We start from the raw sequence: 23,011 nt of genomic DNA on the forward strand, positions 1-23,011 counted from the left end.
AGGCTCAACACTTAAAGCAACCAAAACGAGCATCGCAGCCACGGGGGGCGGGTCTGGGCGGCAGCGGAGGGCAGCAGACCCGCAAAACTCGGAGATTGTTAGCTCAGGCTTTCGTTATTAAAGACTTTCGTGTTTGGGTGTTCTGAGGTGCGAGACGAGGAAGCCCCCCGCCTGTCCCCCGAGGAGGAGGAGGGGCTGTGCGGGGCAGAGGAGGCTGCCAGGGGGCCGCAACCCGGCAGGGCAGGGCAGGAGGAGGGATGGCGGCGGGAGGAGGAGCGGGCGATCCCAACGTCACTTTCCCCGGCCGCGTGTTTACGTGGAGATGAAGATGGCGGCGCCGGGGGCCCCTGCGCGGCCGCTGCCGTCGCCGTGAGGCGGGTTGGGGACGGGACGGGACGGGAGGGCGCAGGCAGGCTGCGTGCCCCGGCTGAGGGCGGAGCGGGCCCGCCTCCCGCCGCCGGTAACGCGCCGCTGTCCCCGCACGGGCGCCATGGAGGACGAGGAGCGGCTGAAGAAGCTGGAGGCTGGGAAAGCCAAGGTGGGGGGCGGCTGCGGCGGGGCGGGGACGGGCACCCGAGGAGGGGATGGGGACGGGGGTTGCGGCGGGGGACCCGGCTCGGCTCGACTTGGCTCGGCTCTGCGGGGACCAGCGGCGAACAAAGCCTCGGGGGCGGGGTGCGCTTTGTGCTGCCCCGGGTCCCCCTCCCTCCCTCCCTCCGTGCCAGCCGGCGGCCGGGGACGGCCACGTCGCGGGGAGCGCCACAGGTGGCGGCGGAGCCCGGCTCCTCGCCGCCTCGCCCCCGAGCCTTTTAAGCCGAGGAGACTCCCTGCGAGCCTTCCCGGGGGGTTGCAGAGCCGGCAGCTGCGTCTCAGTGTGCTGCTAATGCCTCTTAGGAAGGGGGGATTACGGGCTGCCAGGGCTGCGGTGAGGGGCACCCAGTGGTTGTTGAGTTATGAGGGGTGTAACTCAACCCCTCATGAGGGGTTATGTTATGAGGGGTATAACTCAACAACCACTGTCACTGCCTGGTGGCTGTCGGGGTCCCAGGCCAGCCCACAGCCTCGCACCAACTCTGCTTGGTTTGGTTTTGGTTTGGTTTGGCTCCACAGGTGCTGCCTCATGGGCAGCACACGGGGCCACCCCACAGCGTAAGAACCTCCTCTTGCCTTCAGAGAGAGCCTTGGTGTGGTCAGGGAGATGAGGTAATTAACAGCACCCGTGGTAAGGTGAGGTTAGAGGGAGCCTTTTGATGCCAGCTATTGTCTGGTTCCTTCCAGCAGCCACTGCTCAGTGGCAGGGTTCGCAGCGCTGTAAGCCTGTAATCCAGGCTGAGGAGACACACAGCTTGGAAGCGGTCATCAGTGGTAAAAGCAGCGAAAAGGCAAGCTGTGAAATAAAACTGTGAAATACCATAATCGTCGTGCCTATACAGTCCATCAAAAAGAGAACGTAGCTGGGCAGGGAAACGTTATGTCGTGTTACACAAAAACTTTGTAACTCTGGTGTGTCTGTTTCTTTTGAGACACTGTTCAAAACGTACAGCAGCAAACTCTTGTAGATGGTTTATATAGGGCGTTCTTATACGCTTAGAGCAAGAACGGTGTTTGTGCATCCTCAGAACCATGCAATCACAGAATGATTTGGGAGGCACCTCGAGCATCATCTAATTCCAACCCCCCGGCCATGGGCAGGGAACATACAGCAGCGCTACCAAAAGGTACCAGGACAGATCAGCGGTGCTGGCAGCCTTGTGTTCAGCTGCACCCAGGTTGACAAATTAATGCTGCTGCAGAATACTTGAAAGTAGTTCACAAAGAAAATGGATGGAGTAAATTTGCTAATACTACAAACCACAGTGAATAATTTATCAAGAGAACTTACATTTTTCTGTTCCTGTTGGCTTGGTATGAGCACAGAAAACTAGTGGCAATTTCTGAAAAGTGAACCAGAAGTTGGGGCTCGAGAAGGAAGCTCTTGCATTCCTGCTAGCTTTCAGAAAAGACGTGTGCATGTTTTACTTACTGTTAGTAGGAATACCGTCATTGCTGTTGCCCTTCTTCTAGCCTTTTCTGACTGAAATGTGTGGATGTTCTTATAAATACATCCCTGAAGACTTTCATGTTCTGTGCTTTTAAACTTCCCTTGTGGTTGAAGTCATTGTAACTCTTTAAAGCTATATGTGCTTTACATGACAAGCACTGTTAGTATTTCAGATTTTTCACTGGCATTCTCTATACCCTTCACACTCTTTCTTTCTCTTTTTTTCCCCCACATGAATAATGTAATTAAATGTGTTGTACTGTGGAGACTAGGTCTCAGTCTTCCAGTGACAAGTGTCACTACTAAAGGCAGAAAAGAAGAAATTGTGTTAGCAGAGAATGGAAGTAGGAGTTGCTCCTGCAGCTGCCTTTCTCTTTTTCAAGGATACAAGCACATTCACAGTAGCATGATCAGTATGCCTCCCAAAATTGCTTGGCTCCATTGAATATTTTCTGCAAACCACAGCAACAAGGGTCCAAAAAACTTTAGAGCCTAACCACTGAATGTTGTTTAAATAGCTGGAAAAAATAATAAAATGTGTTGTTGCTGTGCTAAAAGCACAGGCATTGCTATACTTCAGATACCTTGATGCTTCTTCCATGATAGTATAAACTTTAAATGTAAATAAGACACTGCATAAACTGTGGAATGAATGTTGTTAATAGGCAGGCCAGTAAAAGAGCCTAGTAGGTATGATGGAGGTGGTAGGTGCACTGCTAACAGTGAAGTTATTATTCTAAAAAGGTACTTGGATTCTTAGGCCTTTTTCCTCTAAACGTAGTGCCAGGTCTCACTACATGTGTTTTAAGCAATATGAGCTTCCAGTAAAGCAATCATGCGGTTATTTTCTGATTATAGTGTTGGGTAGTAGCTGTGAAGTTTGGTTCTGTGTGAGCTTTGTTTTTCCTGATGTCTTCTTAATATGCTGTCTCCCTACACAGATCTACAAAGAAGCGTATTACAAATACGTTTTCTGCAATGGCAGTTTCTTTTCAGACCTCTTGTAGTATTTTTGGAAATAAGAAGCTGCATTGTGAATCTCACCTTGACCGAATGGTGCTAAATGTACTCCAGGCTGGCAGAATGGGGCTCAACTTCCCCAGTACATCATCTGGAAAATGGAATAAGCTCTTGATAGGCTCACCAACATCCGTGTGTACCTTCTGACTTTTTGAGACTATGCCAGTCCTTTGTTATGAAACGGTTGCAGCATGCATTGCTGTTCTGTCTGTTACAAACCCACAAAAGCAAAGGAGACATGGAGTCAAACCTAGCAAATTACATGCTCCCTTTTCCAGAGCTGTAGTCATCCATTGTCCTTTGCCACAAGATAAACGCACTGGATATTACCCCAGCCTCAATAAATGTCTGTTTCCCTCGCCCATTAAAATGGTCTCTCTGTGGATTTCTTTGTCTTGGATGCTGAACTGATTATGTTGGAGCAATAAAAGCATTTGCCTGATTCCAGGAAAGGTGTTTGTCAGACCGGCTGGTTGAGGGAAACAGGGCTGACTGTGAGAGAAGGTGGAAGAGTGAAGATGTGCCAGCAACAGAAGTACAGATGCACTCTGTCAAGTTGATCTGTGCCCCAAAACACAGTGAACTTAAAAATCAGATACCTTATGTGCCTTGCTTTAGAGATTATGGGATATTGTCGATGGCCTCAAATAGTGTATGTGCACCTGATTTTGCAAAAGACAAGAGAGGATGGTGTTTGAAGATCTTGGTGTAGTATTTATGTGTGCATGCCTGTGTGTGTATCAGTTTGCTTGGAAATCTCATGTAACATTGAAGAGGATACTGCTTGTGGGAGCTGAGTTTGTTAATTTTATGTACTTATTTAGCAGCTTAGTATCTCATTTCTTATCAGGATGTTGCACTGTTTTGATCAACTTCCAGATCAATAAGCTAGCTTTGGAATGAACATGTCAGGGTCTCAGATTCCCTTGTGAGAAAGTAGCTATTTTGGCAATCTTTTGGTTTTAATATTATGATTTTATTTTATATTTAATATATAATTATATATGAAGGCAGACTTGCTTGCAATTTGACAGAAGCATTCTCACCACATACTTCTGCAGCACAATGAAACACCCAGCAATTACAACTGGTGAAACTAAGATGTGAAGCTATCAACAGCAAGTTTTGAAGAAGGGTCCATTTTACAATACTGAAGGGGGAGTAGAAAGAACACGCTCCCTAGCTGTATGCTTTCTCAGTGTGAGGAGGGGTGGGTGAGGGAAAGACACTCATTTACTTTGTAAATTCTCTGAATTTCAGGTTGGTCTAGAATTTCACTTCTAATGTTAGAAATGCATTATTTAATGCCCTGATTTTCAAGAGTTCTCTATGTCTCTAATACATTCTTGCTGCGGTGTTTGAATAAACCATGCAATTGTTGAAGAACCCCAAGAAATAAGGAACTGTCTGGTGCAGTTCAATATTTGAGCACAGAAAAAGCGGTGTGACTGCTTTTGATCTATGCCAGTGAATCACGGAGCAGACGGAACGGTGAAGTTTGTTTGGGAAGTGCTGATGGCACTCAGTGGACAAGTAATACAGGTTGTGTAACTAATTTGAGAAGTTATCTTCACAAATTGAATAGTAAAAGGAAATAATTGCATATTTTATCTTCTGGTCATGCATGTGAATATTTCAGGTGGCTGAAGATGAAAACGATGTGCATAATTAAAACAGCGTTGTGTAAGTGTCTGAAAATGTTTGCTGTTTGCTTTCTTATACGTTACTCTCTTGAGGGCAAAAAAAAAAAGATTTTACATCCTCATCTCTGAGCTCTTCAGACTGAGAAATTTGGGGTTTCTCATCAGTTCATCAGTTTTTCTTTCCTTTTTTTTCTGTTTTATTAAGACTTAAGCAAAACATGGAATGATTACACACCATAGTGATTAAAGGTCTAATTTCAAACCTCCAGAAGAATTAACATACAGATTGTGTTTGTAAAACACAGCCCTTTACAATTCCCTTTCATTTACTGGAGGAGGAAAAAAGGCAGTGTTTTACTGGTTACCATGAGCTTTTCATCATGGAAGACAAATTAAATACATTTAAACCTTACATTTCATTAAAGAGCTGGCCTACTAACTTTCTGCCTTTTGCTTTTAGGTGCAAACTATTCATTTTGTTTATGGTCTGTCTGCTTCTAATAACTTCCAATAACCAAAAGCAATTAAGCAGAATCCTGGAAGGAAGGATTTCCTTTTCAGTCCATGCTTCCTTCCTTAACTTTTCTCTTAAAATAAGAAATCATATTCAACCATATCATAAGGTGCTAATTTCACCATAAAAATTTGCATTACTCTCCCTTTTTATAAACTATGGAGGAGAGCAGCTTTATGGGCTGACCGGGAATGATGCAGGGCTAGATCTGTATGTGGAGGCGCTGTGTACTAATTAGTGGACGAGAGGGGAAGAAACCGTAGGAGAACCTAGGCTAACTCTGGAGCCACCTGGAGAGCTGTGGGTGAGCTTTGGCTCAACAGATGTGGGTGGATCTGTAAAGAAGCAGGAGGGTGCAGTAAGGCTATGGAAAAGTGCTGTAACAATGATAAGAGCTTTAAGATGCTTTAGTTGGGGGCAATCTTCTTCTTACACATGAAGGTCCTCACAAACCTATCAGGATCCTGCTGAATTCGTAGGCATTCCTCTTTTATGTTGCGAAGATAATTGTCCTCCTAGGTCCTTCTGAATTTGCACTTCCTCGTTCCTCTTAATCTTTTATTTCAATCTGCTTCTCACCTCTGCATCTCTGTCAACTCTAAATGCAAATAGTAGGAGGTGGTATAGCAGGAGAATTGCCTCTGTGTGTTTTGATTATGAACATGAGTAAGCCTAAGGACCGATTTTTGCGCCACAGAGAACCACAGATACAAGGACTGAATGTCACCTGGAGAGAAAAATGTCTTGTTTTAAAGCTCTTGAGTAAAAGCAGAGAGGGCAGAAATTGCCAAGAGGTGAGAGAGGGAGGAACAAAAACCAAGGTGTTTCTTTGCTGTGCGTGACTTCATTTTTTTTGTTTGACACAGTGGATGATATCTCTGCATTTTATCATGGGAAAGATTTGTATACATCTGAAATGTAAATGCATTTTGGATAATTTATTGCTGCTGGGATGATGAATAAGCTTGAAGGAGGTATCAAGCTGAAAGGTAATCTGTGAAACAGTCTTCAAGATGTGAATTGTACTTCTACTGGCAGAAGAAAAATGGTATGACTAGGTTTTTTAATAGAACTGAATTGTTCACTTGGATAATAGAGCTACCTGCTCTGCAGTCTTTTTTCACCTTATTTCCTTTCTTTTAAGAAGAAAAAGTAAGTTTAATATTTCTCCACTGTGTTCAAATTTCTTCTGGACTTTATTGGGTCCTCATAAAAATAGGACTTGAATTGAAATCTTGGACTAGAGCTCCTTTTTTTTTTTTCAGTTGGCGTTAGTAGGATTCTTCCTTTTTCTAGGCATGTTCTCAATTTTTCTTTTATTTTCTAAGTTTGAGCCCCATTTCACTAACTCCAGAGATCTATACTAGCTTTTGATACAGGGCTTGGTTGGTTGTTTTAAATATTATTGTTGCTATACCCTTTTATTCGGAGCTCTAAACTAGCTGTCTCCTTGTAGCAGTGATGCAAGGTAGAGTGAATTTGAAGTATCACTTACTTGTTCACATCCTCAGAACAAAGCAGCTCTCCAAAATAACCTTTGTTCTATACCTAGTTTAGAGAAAAATGGTCATTAATTCAAGAAGCCCAGTGAATTTTTCAAAAACTGAGAAATAAGACAGCACAGTATTGTTAGAAGCACTATGAAACAAGAAATTACATTGTAAAAAGGCAATTTCAAGTATTTTCTTGTTTCTTCATGTGTAAAGAGAAGGAATTAGAGGGAAAAAAAAAAAGCACAAACTTGCTCTTCTAATCAAGGCTTTCTTCATTTTGGTACTAATCTCTCCCTTGTTGTTATGGTCTGCTTTCCAACTGCTTATTTTCTTAGTAGGGGTGTTGCAAAAGCAAAACAGGGGTGACTGCAACATTTGTTTCCCTTGGTAGAGCAGTGTCTAGACAAGTTTGTTTGTTTATACTGGCTTGGAAATAAGCACGATCATCATGACCACAAATTCTTTCTAAAGTGCTTTCTATAAAGCACATCTGATATTTCAAGGGAAGTAAGGCCTTTTGACATATGTAGATTTTACCAAAAACCCCTATGTGGTGGTGTTTTTGTTTTTCCCCCCAACAGGAAATACCCTAACAGGTAGGTGCTTTTAAATATTCATTTACAGAGATATTAACTGTGGATTAACATATGGTTACTCTAACGCCTTACTGTTTATAATAGTGAAAAATCTGATAAAAATGAGGACAAAAGAATAGAGGCTTCTGAAGTAGGTCCAACTTTGTTAATTTGCCTTATTTACAATATAAGGTTGTGTACTAGCAACGTAATCTCTGGGAATCCTACTTTATGAGCTGAAAGGGCTGTCTTAAATCTCTGCCCCATAGCTAGAGATTTCAATGTATTTCTTATGTATTTGGTTTCGAAATCATTTAGTTACTAGTACCAGTTGATGTGATGCTTCAAATTTGCAAAGACATGGGATCACAGTTCTGTAAAACCCATCTGATAATTGCAGTCTTTTGCTATTGAAACAAAGCAAAGAGATCTTAAAATCTATCATGATGAAGTGCTTGCATGTTGACTGCAAAGTGCTGGCACGTCGTATTGTGTTGATGGCTCTTGTTTTCCCGTTTCTTAAAAGAATTTTTAATCTGCATTTTCCACTTTTTTTTTTTTTTTTGAGAGGCCAACATGCGATGTTGTAAACTTTTTCCTACAGCCAGTAGAAAAAGGAAAGAAGTATGCATAAAAATGTCTTCTTAAAATTACTGGTTTCTTAGAAGTATGCAGTCTGCCTTTCTGTTTTCCATTCTTGCATGAAGAGACCACCAGAAGCTTGCAGGTAGAACACGTTCAGTAGTTGTCAGCCGGGCAGAAGAGCATGAGAGTCTGGAAACCAAGCACCAAGCCCGGGAACATGATGGGAAGCGAGCAAGCCACAATTGTAATAACCCGAAGATGTTGCATCGTCACAAAACAAAGAGTCTTGTGGCCCATGCTCCTAAACCACAAAACCTGGTGAAATTTTAAGACTCTCCACAGTGAGAAATAATAATTTTAAAGGGGTTGTATACTGTTTGGTGATATTTCCAGGGGAGAACAAGTACTTGATGAAAACTGTACTGCAAGGGCAAAATTGCAGCCTATATCTAAAACTACAATCCTGAGCTAAAGAGCCAAGGAGACTCGCAGAGGAGATGGGATTCTGGGACTGAGTATGTTTCTGTGCAAATATTGATAAAATGGGTGTTACAGGGAATGAGCAAAGTTGTGAAAGAACTTACTCAAAGCTGACTTTGCTGGTAAGCTGTGAATTAACATAAATGTTTATCTCTTTGTGTTAGTTTTGTTTTCTGAAGCTTTTGCTCATCCTTGAACTTTTATGTCACTGTGAGGAAGTCTCCTGTGTCCAACCACAAAACAGCAGAAAAATATTGAAATGTTCCTACACCCATTGATGTTGTCTAAGTGAGGTAGCTGACTTAACGTTGAGTACATTGAGAATATGTATTTTCCTTTAAAAGGTAGTGGCAGATATTTATCCTATATACAAGTAATGCTCCATAGCAATAAGAAAACCTTGTCTTTTTATGTTCGTTAATAGCTAGCATAGTTTGGTGTGTTATAAGGATGGAAAACCTGATACAAGACTCGTCAAAGGGGGATGAGTTTCCTAGATTTTCTTCATTACTTGGAATATATTCTCAGAACTCAGTTTCATATTTAAAAAAAAAAAAAAAAAAGCAAAGTTCATAGACAAAGTCTGGAATCCTGGGAGCAATATCAATGCCTTTGTGAGCCCACGTTACTCTAATGATTCAACAGTGTGTGTGTAAAATAAATAAATAATAATACAAGCCTGTCAAAATAATATAAGCCTGTCAAGTCTTGCATACTGAGCATGAAATTCGTGCAGTTGGTTCCTCCCTTACATCTGCTCGGCTCCTTGCAGAGCTGTCTCTCACAAACCTACTGTGTTTGGGGGCTTTATTCTCACTCTGTCCATTCAGTACCAGACGTGCCACATGGTATGAATTCATATAAAAATAATATAAACACTGGGGGAGGGAAATGATGAAGTACAGCTGAGTGGGACTTGTTCAGTTTGTTAGAAAAAAACAGAACCTTAATTTATTTTAAAAAGAAAAATTAAAGCTATACTTAGTTTCTACCCAGAGTTAGAGCACAGAGGTGGCCAGAACTTCTTCCAATATCTTTCTTTAAAATGTATCTAAATTCTCCAGACTCTTTTGAAAGTCTCAACCCTAATCTTTGTGAAAAGACTGCTTTCGGTTACTGGTTGGATGTCATCGCATCACTTATGTTTATTAGCAAGAAGTGTCTGTTACTACTTGGTTACCTTGAACAGAATTTAAACTGCTGCTCTGTAGCTGTAAAGCTGATTGTCTTGTTGCCAAGGATGTAACCTCTCAAATTCAGTATCAGTTTCATGTCAGTGGTCAGCTTGAAAAAGCTGATAAGCTTGTGTTGGTTATCAATAAAGACTTACTTAGACATTGTCCGTTTGTGCTAAAGGTGCCTTTTCCTTTCAGATTTCTTACTTAATGAGAAAGTAAATGTGAGCAAAATTATGTAGGTCTTACTGTGCTTTATTCTATTCTTTTGTATACTCTACCTTTAAATTAGTTTGCTTGGCTTTTGATCTTTTAAAAAAATTATATCAGATAATTAAAAACAAACATGTAAAGTAGAAGAAAAAAGCTAGATGCATTCTACATAAATGCAAAAAGCTTTTTGCTATTTTATATATATATATATATCTTAGTAAGAAAAAAAAAATGAATTTACAGGATTCAGGGTAATATAAGCAGTAGATATTTACTCAAAATAAATCAATAATTGATGTTTTTTTGTAATAAATACTCTCTCCTGCCCTTTTCAGCTAAGCTTTAATCAACTCTTCTTCTTCCTTTAACGTATAGACTAAATGTTAGAGTGCAGGAGACAAGAAGAACATGCACTGCTGTGAGGTGCAGGAGTCCGGCAGCTCAGGAAAAATATGCATCAGACTACAGCCCCTTTCTTGCAGCATCAACACAAACAAGAAACGACAAATGCTTCTTTGATTTAAGTTTTCTTGCATTAGCTCATTGAGAAGACTGGACAAAGCCTCTTTAGAAACAGATTCTTTCTGTGCGTGTCCTTAGGTGCCTCAATCTCTCTGCATCTTTAAAGCACTGTACTCAAGATATGGTTGTCTTTGAAGTTAGTTAGAATCTGCCGTTGACTATGTAGAATGTGTTTTGGAAGAATAAATTGTGTGAGCCGAAAGAGTGGAGTATTAAATGGGATCCCATACGAAGGAGCAGTTGCCTGACTACAGTTTTCTTCAAAACAGTCAGGTGTGTTTGTTTGTGTTTCTTGTAGGTTTCTAAACATTATTCATGATTTTTGAGAAACAGCTGGCTCCCTCCTACCCTGACTCCCTGGAAACTACAGTCAGGTTTGATAACAAACCACAACCAAGGCTGCAGTCATCAGCAAGGCTCTGCTTCTATTCATCAGAAGGTCTCAAAGTACTGGAAAAGATTGCTTTTTAGAGGAAGCAGGCTGGTGTAAATAATTTGGACTAAATATCAATTCCAATATTAACGTCCTTGGGGATCTGTGCAATTGTTGATAGGAGAGTGTCTCTCTGGGGCTGATTCAGACAGAACTCCTTTCTGAGACTCAATGGGGTGTTAAGACTTTTTGACACTGATCTGATCTTATAAACAAACTAAAGACTTGATGTAGATAAAGTCATCGTGTGGTGGTTACAACTAAATAAAAATTGCTTTTAGGATTATTTTTGTTTTAATGGCTTTATCTCAAGCAGAATCTGTCAGGGGGCTGCGTCAGTCTGTCGTCATTATTGGCTGTGGAAAGAATCCAGGGCTGTGTGTATACAGCACTAACCTGAAGTGGGTGGCACGGTGTGAAAAGCTTAGAATTCAAAATAATCTTAACAAATCTGGTTACAAAGGGATGTGTAAGTAATATTCAAGGTCTTGTTCATCTCTAATGATGAGGACTGTCCTTGGGCTTTCTGGCTCTCTGAGTCTAACGGCAGAACTGGAGGAGATGAAGCATTATGTGTGATACAGAAGGTCGAGCTAGGGACCGCTTAAGCAAATCTGATCTACAAAAAATTATGGGATTGAGTGTGATGTATACAAGCATACTGATAGAAGCTATCTGCTATCATTACAAAGTTATTCCCTGCCGTCTTTGAAAGGTCATGGTGATAAGGAGAATCAAAATAAGCAGGAGAAAAGGGAGGGTAGAGGGGGAAATCAAACCCAACTTCAAGAAGGACAAAAGAAGGATGTGGGGAGCTATAGGGATCAGCCTAGCTGTGGTCTTTGGGATGATTATGGAGCAGATCCCCCTGGAAGCCATGTTCAGGCGCATGAAGGACAAGAAAGTGATGGGAGTTTATCAAGGGTGAAGTAATTGTCCTTATAATGAACACTGATTCTCAACAAGGAGTTCTACAGTGGCTAAGAGGAGAGGGAGGGAACAGTGAATGTTGATTATTTTGACTTTAGGAAAGCATCTGATACAATCTTCTACAAGCTTTTTGTAACCAACCTGTTGATAGATGACTTGAGTAAGTGGATTGCAAGGTGGGTAGAAAATTATCAGGACTGCTGTGCTCACAGGGCTAAGATGAGGTCCAGCTGGTGGCCAGTAGTGTTCCTCACCCGCTGAAACTGAGGCCAGTCCTGACTGATGTTCTCATTAATAACTGGAGAACAGGAAGCAGTGTGTCTTCAGCAAGTTTGGGAATGCTGCCAAATTACCCAGAGCAATTAATGAACTGAAGCACAAGACGTGTTTTCAGAGAGACCTGGACAGTGTGAGGAAGTGGGTTGACATGATGATACTGGAGCAGGGTGGAAGATGGTAGAGGAAAGCTCGCATGCTTTCCCAGTGGGAAGGAGGAATTTCAATTTTTTTACATTGATACTAGGATGTAACAGTAGTCTAGGGGATTTTCCGTGAATTTAAAACAAATGTGATGTTGTGTGATATGATTTGAAGTCAAGGAAGGGGGAGATGATGTTACCATTTTCCAGAAATGAGCTAGAAATGCAGAATACTATGGTATGTGCTATATCTGCAAAGACAGGCTGCCCATATTCTGTGCTGGCAATGAGTTTGCCAGTGGGCTAGCGTGATTGCCTCATACAGAGAGGCTCTGTATGTTTGCTGGCCAAAGGTCGAGTCCTTTGTGAAAAGATTTCCACCAGCACCCTGCTTCCGCATCTACACCGAGTTCTTCTTTTGTAGTGATGTTATTTTTTTTTTTTTTAACAAACACCGACACATTTAATGAGTATCACTTGTGCAATTTTGTATAGCCTACAGTTAGATTCTTCTTAACTTTCTCAAGTAATAATTGTATTCAGTGTTAAGAATAAATCATCATTAAAATACATTCTTTGACCTGCCTTGGATTTGTGGAATGATAGAATATTTGGGGTTGGATGAGACCTCTGGAGGTCGTCTGGTCTAACCCTGCTCACAGCAGAGGCAGCTTCACAGTTGGAATGGATTGCTCAGGATTGTTGTTCATCTGGTTTGCACATCTGGCAAGAGAGAGTTTGTTTAAATCTCGGTGGTGTGACACATTTAAGTAATCTGGCCAGTTATAATAGGGTCATGCTTCCTAAAATAAGGACTTGTAGTGGTTAGAGTAATATCATCCCTTAGGAAATAAAGGTGATCGAGTAGTATATGGACTGATTTCTTTTAAAATATTTAATCTATTATGTTAAGAATGAAATTAAAACAAAGTTACTAAGTCAAGTATTCTAATGTAAAGAACTACCAGCCTGAAGTTCATGTGGATGCAGAGGTGGTATTGATTTAGCTTCTGTTTCCAACAATTGTTTCCAGCAGAACCTGTCCTATTCTGTGTGCAAAATGGGCAGTGCTCAGGGAGTGATGCAGCTGGCCAAATTTATCTCCCCGTTATCTAGAGGAACTTGTGTGTCTAATGCTTGGTAAATCAATGCTTGTCATTTTTCTTTCCCTTACAGTCTTTTATAGGATGCTTATTGCTAGCATTATAGGCTTTTGTCTATAGAGTAGAGTCAATCATTTTGTTATTCTTTAAAAAAAAATACTTTGAGGAAATTTGTCTTCTATTATTACGCACCTGTGACTCTGCCTGTGTAACTATTCAAATCTGAAGAAGTTCTGACTCTTGCCAACACCACACTCAGTCTTTCTAAGCATGTTTGTTACTGCTAAGCATACCGCATACTTCGTGCATTTCACAGTACTGGTCTGAAGTCAAATCTCATGTAAGTAGTTCGTATTTAGGATCTTATACATAGAAACATGAGAATCACTACTTCATGAAGCTTTAGGTCTGCTGTCTTTATAGTATTGGAAGACTAATCTTTAAAAAAATGTAAAATGTCAGCCTTAATTCTTAAATGCATTAGACAATTAGTAAGCTGTGTCTGTGTCACAAATATAACTTGCGGTTGCCAGGAATGTGATGGACAAGCACTGTGTGGCGATACTGGCAACTGTCGCTTTCGCATACTTCTGTATTTTTATAGCTGGCTTCTAACTGGCAAGCACAGATGGCCATAGATTGTGATTTTTTTGTATGTTTCTGAATTTGAGAAAACATTTGTACAGTTCTTTTTAAATTGCATTATGTAAATATCATGTGTTAACTATGCTCTATAGTTCTTTTATTTTAATCCCTAAGCTTATAGCATGGGATTTTGGAACCAACCATTTAAATATTTTGTTAATAATATAAAAGGCTTCTGTGTTCAGCTTTTGCATAATTTGAATCTTTACTTTCAAGTTATTTCTTTAAGTCAACAGTGTTATTTTGTCATATTAGTAACTTTTTAAAGTTGCTCCTGGAAAAAATCATCAGGTTGGCCACTATCAAACCTTTCTCTTGCTGTTAATGAAGGATGTTCTTCCACTAAGTTAGAAATGAATGTGTCAGTGGTACTTTGTGAAATGGTACATTCTTTGTGGTACATTCCTTTTACCTGGAGGAAACACCTCTTTCCATCTGTTGTCACAGAAACGTAGATTTCGGTTTAGTTTTACTTAGGGCACGGGCAGTAGACTCAGTTTTTCACTACGTAGTGGTCTAAGAATGTTTTCCTAAGCCTATTTTTGTGGAAGGGCAGCATACGAAGAAAATTACTGAGAAAGGCAGAGATTTTGTAAGTTTTTGGCTACTACTAGCCAAAAAGATACTATGAGCATGTAGTATTTAGTAACGTGGTTGTCCTGGATGCTTTTTGGACTATTCCTATTCTGCGAGACTTTTCTCTTGACCTGAATGAGCAGGCATAAATGCCTAACCTGTTAGAGCATAGCAATTGTTTTCTGAAAATAAATTGTTATCCTGAAGGAATTCCAAGGGATTAATCAAATGAGTCTCCAGCAGCTGATTTAACTATATATAGTTAAATAGCTGATGTAAGTATATGCTTGTTAACGAACAGGTGCTAAACCAGTTGTTTTAAGAAGTAACTACATAAGCAGTGCTCAGATCGTTGATAATTATTTTTTTTATTGTTAGAGGCAACGTGCTTACTGATGTGTCTGACTGTGCTGCTTTCCAAAAATTCAAGTTCTGAATGAATTAATTATTTGATGCCTGTATTTGTTCATTCTGTTGCTACTGCGCAGTAACACCAGTTCTCTTTGGAAGCCCGGTTGAAACTTACCTGTGAATGTCCATTGCTTTGTTCTTTATTTCCCTTTCCTGTGCCATATGGTATTCACTTGTACACTTGTACACCCTGATTAAATAATTTATTGTGAACACAAAGTACTGCTCTGTAGTTGAGAGCGAGTTGAATTAATCCTGGTTATCATTCAGTTGATTGCACTGGGCTTATAGAAATTAACCGCAATAAGCGTAAAGCCTAACACTGTAATTTTGTTGAATCAAACACAGTAGAAAAGAAAACAAGAAACAGTCATAAAATTGGAAGCTAGTGCATAATTTTAATACTTTTGTATCACATAGACTTTCTCATTTGAGTGCATAATTTCAGTACTTTTGTAGCACGTAGACTTTCTCATTTGCCTTCTGTTCAGGAGGTTGTCACGTACGCTTTTAAAGCAGCAACTGTTTTAGCTAATTGACCCTCATCTAGATTTACATCTCATTTAGGGCCCTGTGCTGTCCTCGAATGGCTGCCGCAGCTGAAGTTACCTGGAGCCGTATGCAGATACCAGCACACCCCGGGGAGCTGGGGCAGTCGGGCTGTGGCTTGCTAGCAGCTAGCACATACTACTTACTACATTGCTGAAGCACACTGGGTTTGTGTGTATTCATAAACGTGGTGACATGTTAAAAAATCTTCGCAATGGTACAGCCAGTGACTAGGTTCTGCGACTTGTCTGAAGACCGTGATAACACCTAAGGTTGGTTAGGGCCTTAGAATTTATATTGATGGTTTTGTTTCCACAGGGCTGTGAGATACCAACTTCATACAGTCCAAAGAACAGTGGAGTAGCTCTGCGGAAAGCAACTCATGCTTTTAGAGTATCCAAATCTTCGTTTTAAAATTCATTTTCAAGAGTTGGTATCCAAACCTCTCTGATGGGTCCAGATTTCCAAAACACTGCCATGAGGTGTGAATGCATGCTGAAGGCACGGTATGGCAAGACAGTGAAGTTCTCAAGTTTGTCTTCAAAAAGTTTGTGAGAAAATTATATGACTCATGTTGGAGACAAGCAGTGTAATAAAGTGAGCAATAAAACTTTTTTTGTTGTTCTTTTGTAAGGATAAAATGTAACTGAAACACTTGCGTCTCCTTTGTTAAAATTTTATTTTACCAGATTTTAGCTCTGACGTGGGATTTCTTGGCTTGGGCAAGCTGGATAATTTTTAAAAAGTCTTAAGGGAGGGGAGAGAGGGAAAATTTTTCCTTGCTGAGGGCAGAAAGATTTTCTGTGTGTGTTAACAATGTGATAATTCCTTCTCTTTCCCCACCTCCCCTCCAGACGTTATTTCAAAGGTTGTAGGACTTTGAGGAGTGAGTTTGTCCCTATGCCACTGTTGTTTCAGCTTGGCTGAAGAAAGCTCCAGAATCCAGTGTTTTATTAAAGCTGGTGTTATGCATCAACCTTGTGGGACAAAAGGAGTGTGTTGCTAACCTCCTCTGTGGTTCCCTTTCCCTGCCCGTTATTACTGACCCTTTGGAACTGGTCGGAAGCATAGGACAGACACAGAGTGCCTTTTGAGAGAGCACCCGACTGCTCATCTCCCTCTCTGGGGTGAGGGGGGCTCTGCTTTATCTCAGCTCCCAGGGCCTGGATGCAGCAGAGACATCCTGTGTGTTTCAGGCCTCTTGCACACACGATCTGTGCTTTTTAGAGCAGCATGAAACAAGCTTTCTATTGCCCTCTCATTTTGTCAGTGACAGCTTGGCCCAATCTTATTTCCTCTTCGCTCTGGGGAAGTTCAGGACCCCTTGCTTCTGTTTTAAGGCAAAGCAGTCATATAGCACTCAGCACAAGAACAATAAAAAGCTTATGGGAGCAATATAAAAACCAACATGTATGTAGTAGTGGGTTAGTAAAGAGGCCACGTGGGCAATTTGTTAGTGCTTAATTTCTTTTAATTGGACTTTTCCCATAGCAATCCAGCACTGAAACGTGCTTGGTGTACGTGGGTCTCTGTCATGGTAACCCGCCTTGAGAGCATTTTCATGCACTTAACTTTCATTGCTTACCCAGAAAATAACCCAGCAGTAATTAACTTAGCTGCTCCTCGGTCTGTTCCTATTTAGATTCTTGGGACAGAGGAGACCAGACCAGATCAGAACCACACTAATTCAGAGGCTTTCCAGCTCATGGAGCCATCTGGAGGGGTTCATTCGAGTTCAGTGCCCTTGATTATTAGCACCGGCAACAGTACTGTCTGACTCAATACGGACTGCTAAAAAGATGGAGAGAATTACTCTACCTGCTGTTCCTCTCACTATTGTGAGTTGTCCTCCGTGGTACTTGGGCTATAACTGTAAATTGTGGTGGTCCTGCTGGCTTTGTGCAGGGTACTGCAAACGAACAGCTGTCTCTGAATCTGAAAGACTCAAGCTTATATTTAGGTACAGACTGTAACACTTTTTTTTGTAAGTTTTCAGAGTCTTACTGGCATCCTCTAATGCTCATGAACCACTTAAGTCTCTAAGAAGACATTTTAAGGTCTTGCACTTGTTAGTTGGGTAAATCTGACTGTGAATGCAGCATACAAATGGAAATGAATGGAAATACCTCATTCCTGGGTGATTATTTTCTTCTTCATTCAGCCTAACTTTTCCCATTTAGTAAATTCAGCATCTGTTGAAAGGAACAACTAAACTAAAGCTTCATTTGCCTCAGAAGATTACCAGATTGGAACGTACAAAGAGCATTAATTCCATACTAAACAGTACAATTATCGGAATTCCAGCTATGTGACATAATTTTAAGTTGCTTGCTCAGTTATCTTCTTTCTGTAGGTTTTTATCTGAGGAATTCAAAAGAGTTATGATACTCTCTTGCTAGTTGATTAGAGGAATAGAATAAATCAAAGATTTCTTGGGTGACTTCAAATCAACCACTAGAAAGAAGTCTATTCATCCTCTGTATTTGATTATTTTCAATTCATCTCACTCCCAGTCATTCTTTCCTTAGTATAGGCATCAGGAACCTGAAGGCTGTAGGCAGCACTGTAAATTTGCCTATCTTTCATGAGTGAGTGCTTTTGCAATGCAACCTTCAGTGCTTAGATCTGTTGCAAACATGAAAACACGACCAAAAATGACAAAGTGCCACTTTCTTCTCTGATGCAGTTACCGGTTATCCCGTTCAACACCTCTTTAGGGGCAAAAAGAGCCTTTAAAGATTTGGTGGCTTAATAGGCAATGAGTTTTAAACAGCCTAGGCACGGCCCTACTGCCTACATCTCATTGTTGCTGTCTCCCAGACTGTCTTTTTTATCCCTTTTTAGGGCCTCTCGTCTGCTGCCATAAACATAAAAATGTTACTGTATATTGGAATAGTAAAGTCAGCTCACAGGCAAGAGAGCTCTCTCACGGATGGGAGATGACAGTAGGCATTTATTTATTTATCCAGGGGAAGGTGGAATAGATAACTTGAGACTTGAACCAGAGCAGATCTCCAGCTTCTGAGTGATACCTAAAAGTCGAATTCAGATTGGACTTTCTGGTTTGTCCTTGGCTTGCAAGACACCTAAGTCAAGACTTTATGGGATTTATCTGTGCTTCATAATCCCAACCCAGCTCTCTGCTTTTTGACCTTTCTGTGTCATTGCCTTTGTAGCACTAATTGCTTACCTGTGGTGAAGGGAAGTTGTGACCTATTATGAGGGCAGATGAACCTTAAATCATTTCTTCACGTTTTAAGATGAAACAGATAGCAGTCAGTCATATTCCAAATATTTTCACTTCACTTTCTCAGTAATAATTCAGAAGTTTTATCAGTCAACATTTGGTGATGAGGATTCAGAGCATCACGATTGGAAATGCCAGAGCCTTTCAACCAAAGGTCAATTTATGATCTCCAGTGGATCTCACAATGTGCCTGGCTATCATCTTGCACTCGCAGTGAGCGTTGTCTTGATTCTGGGACATACAGTGGTTATCATTTGTATGACACAGCTTGCTGCAACACATGTTATACCTTCAGATACAGTGCAGAGCAGACTTTTCAGCATTCACTCCATACACAGAATAAATACCACTTTCTCAGTCAAATTTGTGGCTCTTTTCTTTTGGCAAGTCCCAGGCAACACCTGCCAAAGAATGCTGTTTTGGTGTTGCCTACCCTCCACACGCTTATTTGCAGATGCTGCTCTGCTGGAGAATTTCAGGCTGCTAGATGGAAGGTTTAAGATACGCACTCTGCTGTTAAGTGCAACATTTACATCAAAACATCACGTCTAGGAGTTGTTTGTTGGTTTCACTTGGCATTTTTCCTTTATATCATATTCTATAATAAGAAATGGTATTATTGCTGTGAAATCCTGTTTTACGAAACAGGATTTTGTGGGGCCACACAGCAATTTTAGTCCCGAAATTAGTGTACAGACAATTCTGTTCTTCATCATTTGCTATTGGCAGTAGCCATTTCAAAGTGGTTTCTCTGCGTTGTTGCGAGGGTGTTTTGGTGGATTATGTTTAACTTGCTCTCCACCGGGACTCCCAGGTTGTCTTCAGGAGAGCTACGTGCCAGGCTACGTGCCAGTTCCCAGCCTCTTATTGCCATAATTACATCCCAGGTGCAGGATTTGATGTTTATCTTTCTTAAACCTCCTTACAGTTCTTGTTGGCTTTGTCTTTCATCCTGTTGAGGTCTCTTTGTTTGGTGGCACTTCCTTCTGGGGTATCTGTCTTTCCTCCAGTTTGATGTCATCCATGGGTTTGTTTAAGGTGCATTCAATTTCATCATCCAGATTATCTATAAAGATAATGGCCAACATAAGACCAAGTATTGAACCCTGGGAAACTCCACTTGTGCCTGGCTGCCAATTTTACTTTGAGCCATTAACCACAACTCTGAGCTGTAGACGACAAGGTTCAGAAGTTCTTGTCTTCTTACACCAACTGAGTGATCCAAAGGAGTTGTAGTCCAACGTGATACATTTCTCTGGATACCAGACTGAGAACTTCTGACTAAGGGCACGTCCCCTTCTGTGAGTTTATCACATGCAGCTGAAGTTAAAGCGGTATCTGGAACATCTTTCAAAATGATAGTAGATATGCAAGGCCATGTTATAGCTCTCTACTCATGCTTCTACTGTACAGTGTAAAAAGGAAAAAAGAAAAATTACTTGCCTGTAGCAGCTTTTTTGAGGTGCTTTTTTGTTTCCAGTCCATAAGTTGATAGCTCATCCTTCTATGCTTCTTTATAAATAAGTTCGTTAAAAATAAATAAATCGAGATTCTGTACTTAAGACTTGTGACAGGTGACCAGACCCTGCTCCTTCCGTTAAAGGTGTGTTTGCAGCACTGAATTTGAGACAAGTGTTTGATGTTGGTAAATTACAATTCAAAGCAGTAATGGCTGTCTGTAGGTACACGAGGTATAATGATATAACGATACATGTACAGGGTGTGCTATCTATAAACTTACACACTTTGCAATTGTAAGTTGTTTTTTAAACAATAAGTTCAGCAAATATTATTTACCTTTCTTCATAGCAGCCTTCTTCAGAGGCAATGTGCAATTTCAGTTCTTGTTAACTGCAGTAACTCTGTAAATGAGATGATCTGGATCTGGTGCATGGTATGAGGACGTTAAGGAGTCACAAGCAATCTTAAGGCAGCAACCAGTTGTAAATGGGGCTTGATGTGTTTCTATTTTAAAGACTTCTATCTAAAAAGTTAGATTTATAAAACAAAAATAGCCACATTTTTAATTTCATAAATTTTATTCAGTATTTTCTTGTGCTGATATATTGGAAGTGATCGTATGTTGCTGCTTTTGTTCAGATTTTTTATATATATATCTAATGTTTAAGGAGACATTATATTTTGCAAACTGTTTGAGACAAATTTTATTTTAACATGCGTTTCTCCACTCAAAGCAGTTCAGTCATACCATATTCAAAATGAATCAAAATACAGCACATCCCACCAACGTAGACTTCTGGCACAATTGCCAGGGGTCAGCATGTGTTGAAGATAGTTATTTTAGTGCTATAATTGAAAGAACAGCATTATTTATTTATTCGGTTATTGTAATTGGCATGGTTTACCCAAGTAATCCCTACCACTCTGCAGGTTAGTGCCCTTCTTTACCAAGAGCATTTAGTTCCTAGCAGCAGTTGATTCTCCTCTGCTTTTCTGCCAGGACATCAGCATTTAAAAGCTAAAGTAATGGTGCAACCGAGGTGCTTCAGCTGAGATATTCAAAGTAAGTGAGGGGAGATGTGGAGTAATTCAATTGTCCTTGAGATACACATCCAATTTTGTGGGCAAATAAAGACTGTAAGGCTGCTGTAGAAAAGGCAACTTGAAACCTTCTGTGGTGGAAAGTTAATCAAGTTGAGAAAGAGTTCTTGATTAGTGGCACAATGTGTCTTTTATTGTTTATTTATAAATAAATAAAAGCAATCGGTCAGATTAAATTCAGATTCTGTTTCATTTCCGTGTAGTATTTTGGCAACCTTGTCAGGGGTTACAAATTGAGAGCTTTTTTGAGATAAATTTAGTCTTTAAGAGAACATAGTAATGTTGTAAGAAAGGTAGATCTGTAACATTCACAAGCCCTATTTCTGTGAAGCTAGATCTATGCGTATTTTTTTCTTAAACTTTGAAGTCAAGAGGAGACTAGGAGAATTTGTGAAGTTACTAAACTTTAATAGGTTTCTGTGGAATAATGAAACGTAAAGATGTTAAAAATAGGAAAAAAAAATCATGAAGTTGAACTAATTAGAGAGGAAGTAAGTATTAAATACGTAGGTGAGCATATTTGGCTCAGCAAATCTTCAGGTACTCTGTAAACAGAGCAGGAGCCATATGCCAAGCTGTCAGTTGTCCTAAGGCTGGAGAGGAGGCTGAAGAAACCCACGGAGTAAGCAAGTAAAAGCATAAACTAGCCAGAAGTCAGACCTGATCTGCAAGCGACCCGTTTATTTCGATTATGGCCTCCCAGCTCTCCTGAGGCCAAGTGGGAGCTCCAGAGCAGTGCAACCTGACGCGGTAGCAGAGCGGTGTCTGGGGAAGGCACTCCTCGTGTCCGGCTTGATGCGAGCAGTGCTGAAGAGGTTGAATGGACACCTGGCTTTCTCGAGTGGTGAATATCATCAGCAAACTTCTTTGCTATAGCTTCTTCTTTAAATTACAGCAGATTTGTCAAAAATACTTTATAGTTGGATATTAGTTGATGTAAAAAGTAGTTAAAGCTGTAAGGCCTTTCTTTGTATGCTCTGCATGTACTATGGAGACAAATTTACAAAACATACTCTAGCACTAAATAATTGTTGGACTTTTTATTGTAAAATACTCATGTCTGTTACCAGATTTTATTGGTTTGTATCTATTTAATTTTGAATTTTAATCGGTAAAAATCTGCCATGCTCGTTTTTCTTATTTGAACAGAAACTCTGTTCTTAAGAAAAAAAATATTTTAAATGGATTTTCTTGTGTAAACCACTATGAAGTGATTAAAAGAAATAAGCTCTTCAAAAGGCAGTGTCTTACAGTATTTGAATAGCTTATATACTAATTGGTTTTTCAACCGTGTGTCTGGCTCACCTGTGACTTTTTGTTCATCAGCATGTTTTGCTACAAGGTAGTGTATCTTGTAATTTGCTCGCTGTCTGTTTTCAGACTGTTCCCTTATTATGTATTCAGCTATTTCTTTGTGATGTTTTTAGTACTTTGAGGTGCTTTTTAAGTTCTAACATAAAATTAAAAAAAAAACAAAAACTTTATTTGATACCTGGTGGAAGAAAGGTTTGCTTTTATCTGTTTCTGGTCAAAAAAATCAGAAGTAATTTCTATAAATTTTGAGATATTTGCTGCTATAATTCTTATAGTAATTTCATCACATTGATACCTTTACCTTTGGATGTTTTGATTTCTAGGTTTCTGTCTGTGAAACAGTAACTGGCTGATATGAATCCTAAAAGGAATAGAGTAATAGATAGATTGCTTCAAAAAAATAGAAAAGACTTCAAAGAAATAAAACAATGTGATCAAAAAATAATCTGAATGTGGCTTGAGATATGCAGCATTAACTTCAAACATTTTGTTAGTGATTAGTTTGAAGCTTTATGTAAAGCAGCTGGTAAGCCTTTATAGGGGATATCATTAGTAATAAAG

The 23,011-nt window shown here is 40.2% G+C and overlaps 1 protein-coding gene across 9 annotated transcripts in view; it reads left to right on the forward strand.

Annotated features, from left to right (window-relative positions):
• Positions 1-331: 331 nt before the first annotated feature.
• Positions 332-23,011, forward strand: part of AKAP9 (A-kinase anchoring protein 9) — a 110,167-nt gene continuing 87,487 nt past the window's right edge. For all 9 annotated transcript variants that reach the window (XM_082753243.1, XM_082753244.1, XM_082753248.1 and 6 more), the window contains exon 1: positions 332-538. In XM_082753243.1, the coding sequence (XP_082609369.1) occupies positions 491-538 (48 nt within the window). In that variant the 5' untranslated portion in view covers positions 332-490. The remainder of the gene's footprint in view (positions 539-23,011) is intronic.

The sequence above is a fragment of the Aythya marila genome (assembly GCF_965140915.1).
Source record: "Aythya marila genome assembly, chromosome: 2".
Lineage (NCBI taxonomy): Eukaryota > Metazoa > Chordata > Aves > Anseriformes > Anatidae > Aythya > Aythya marila.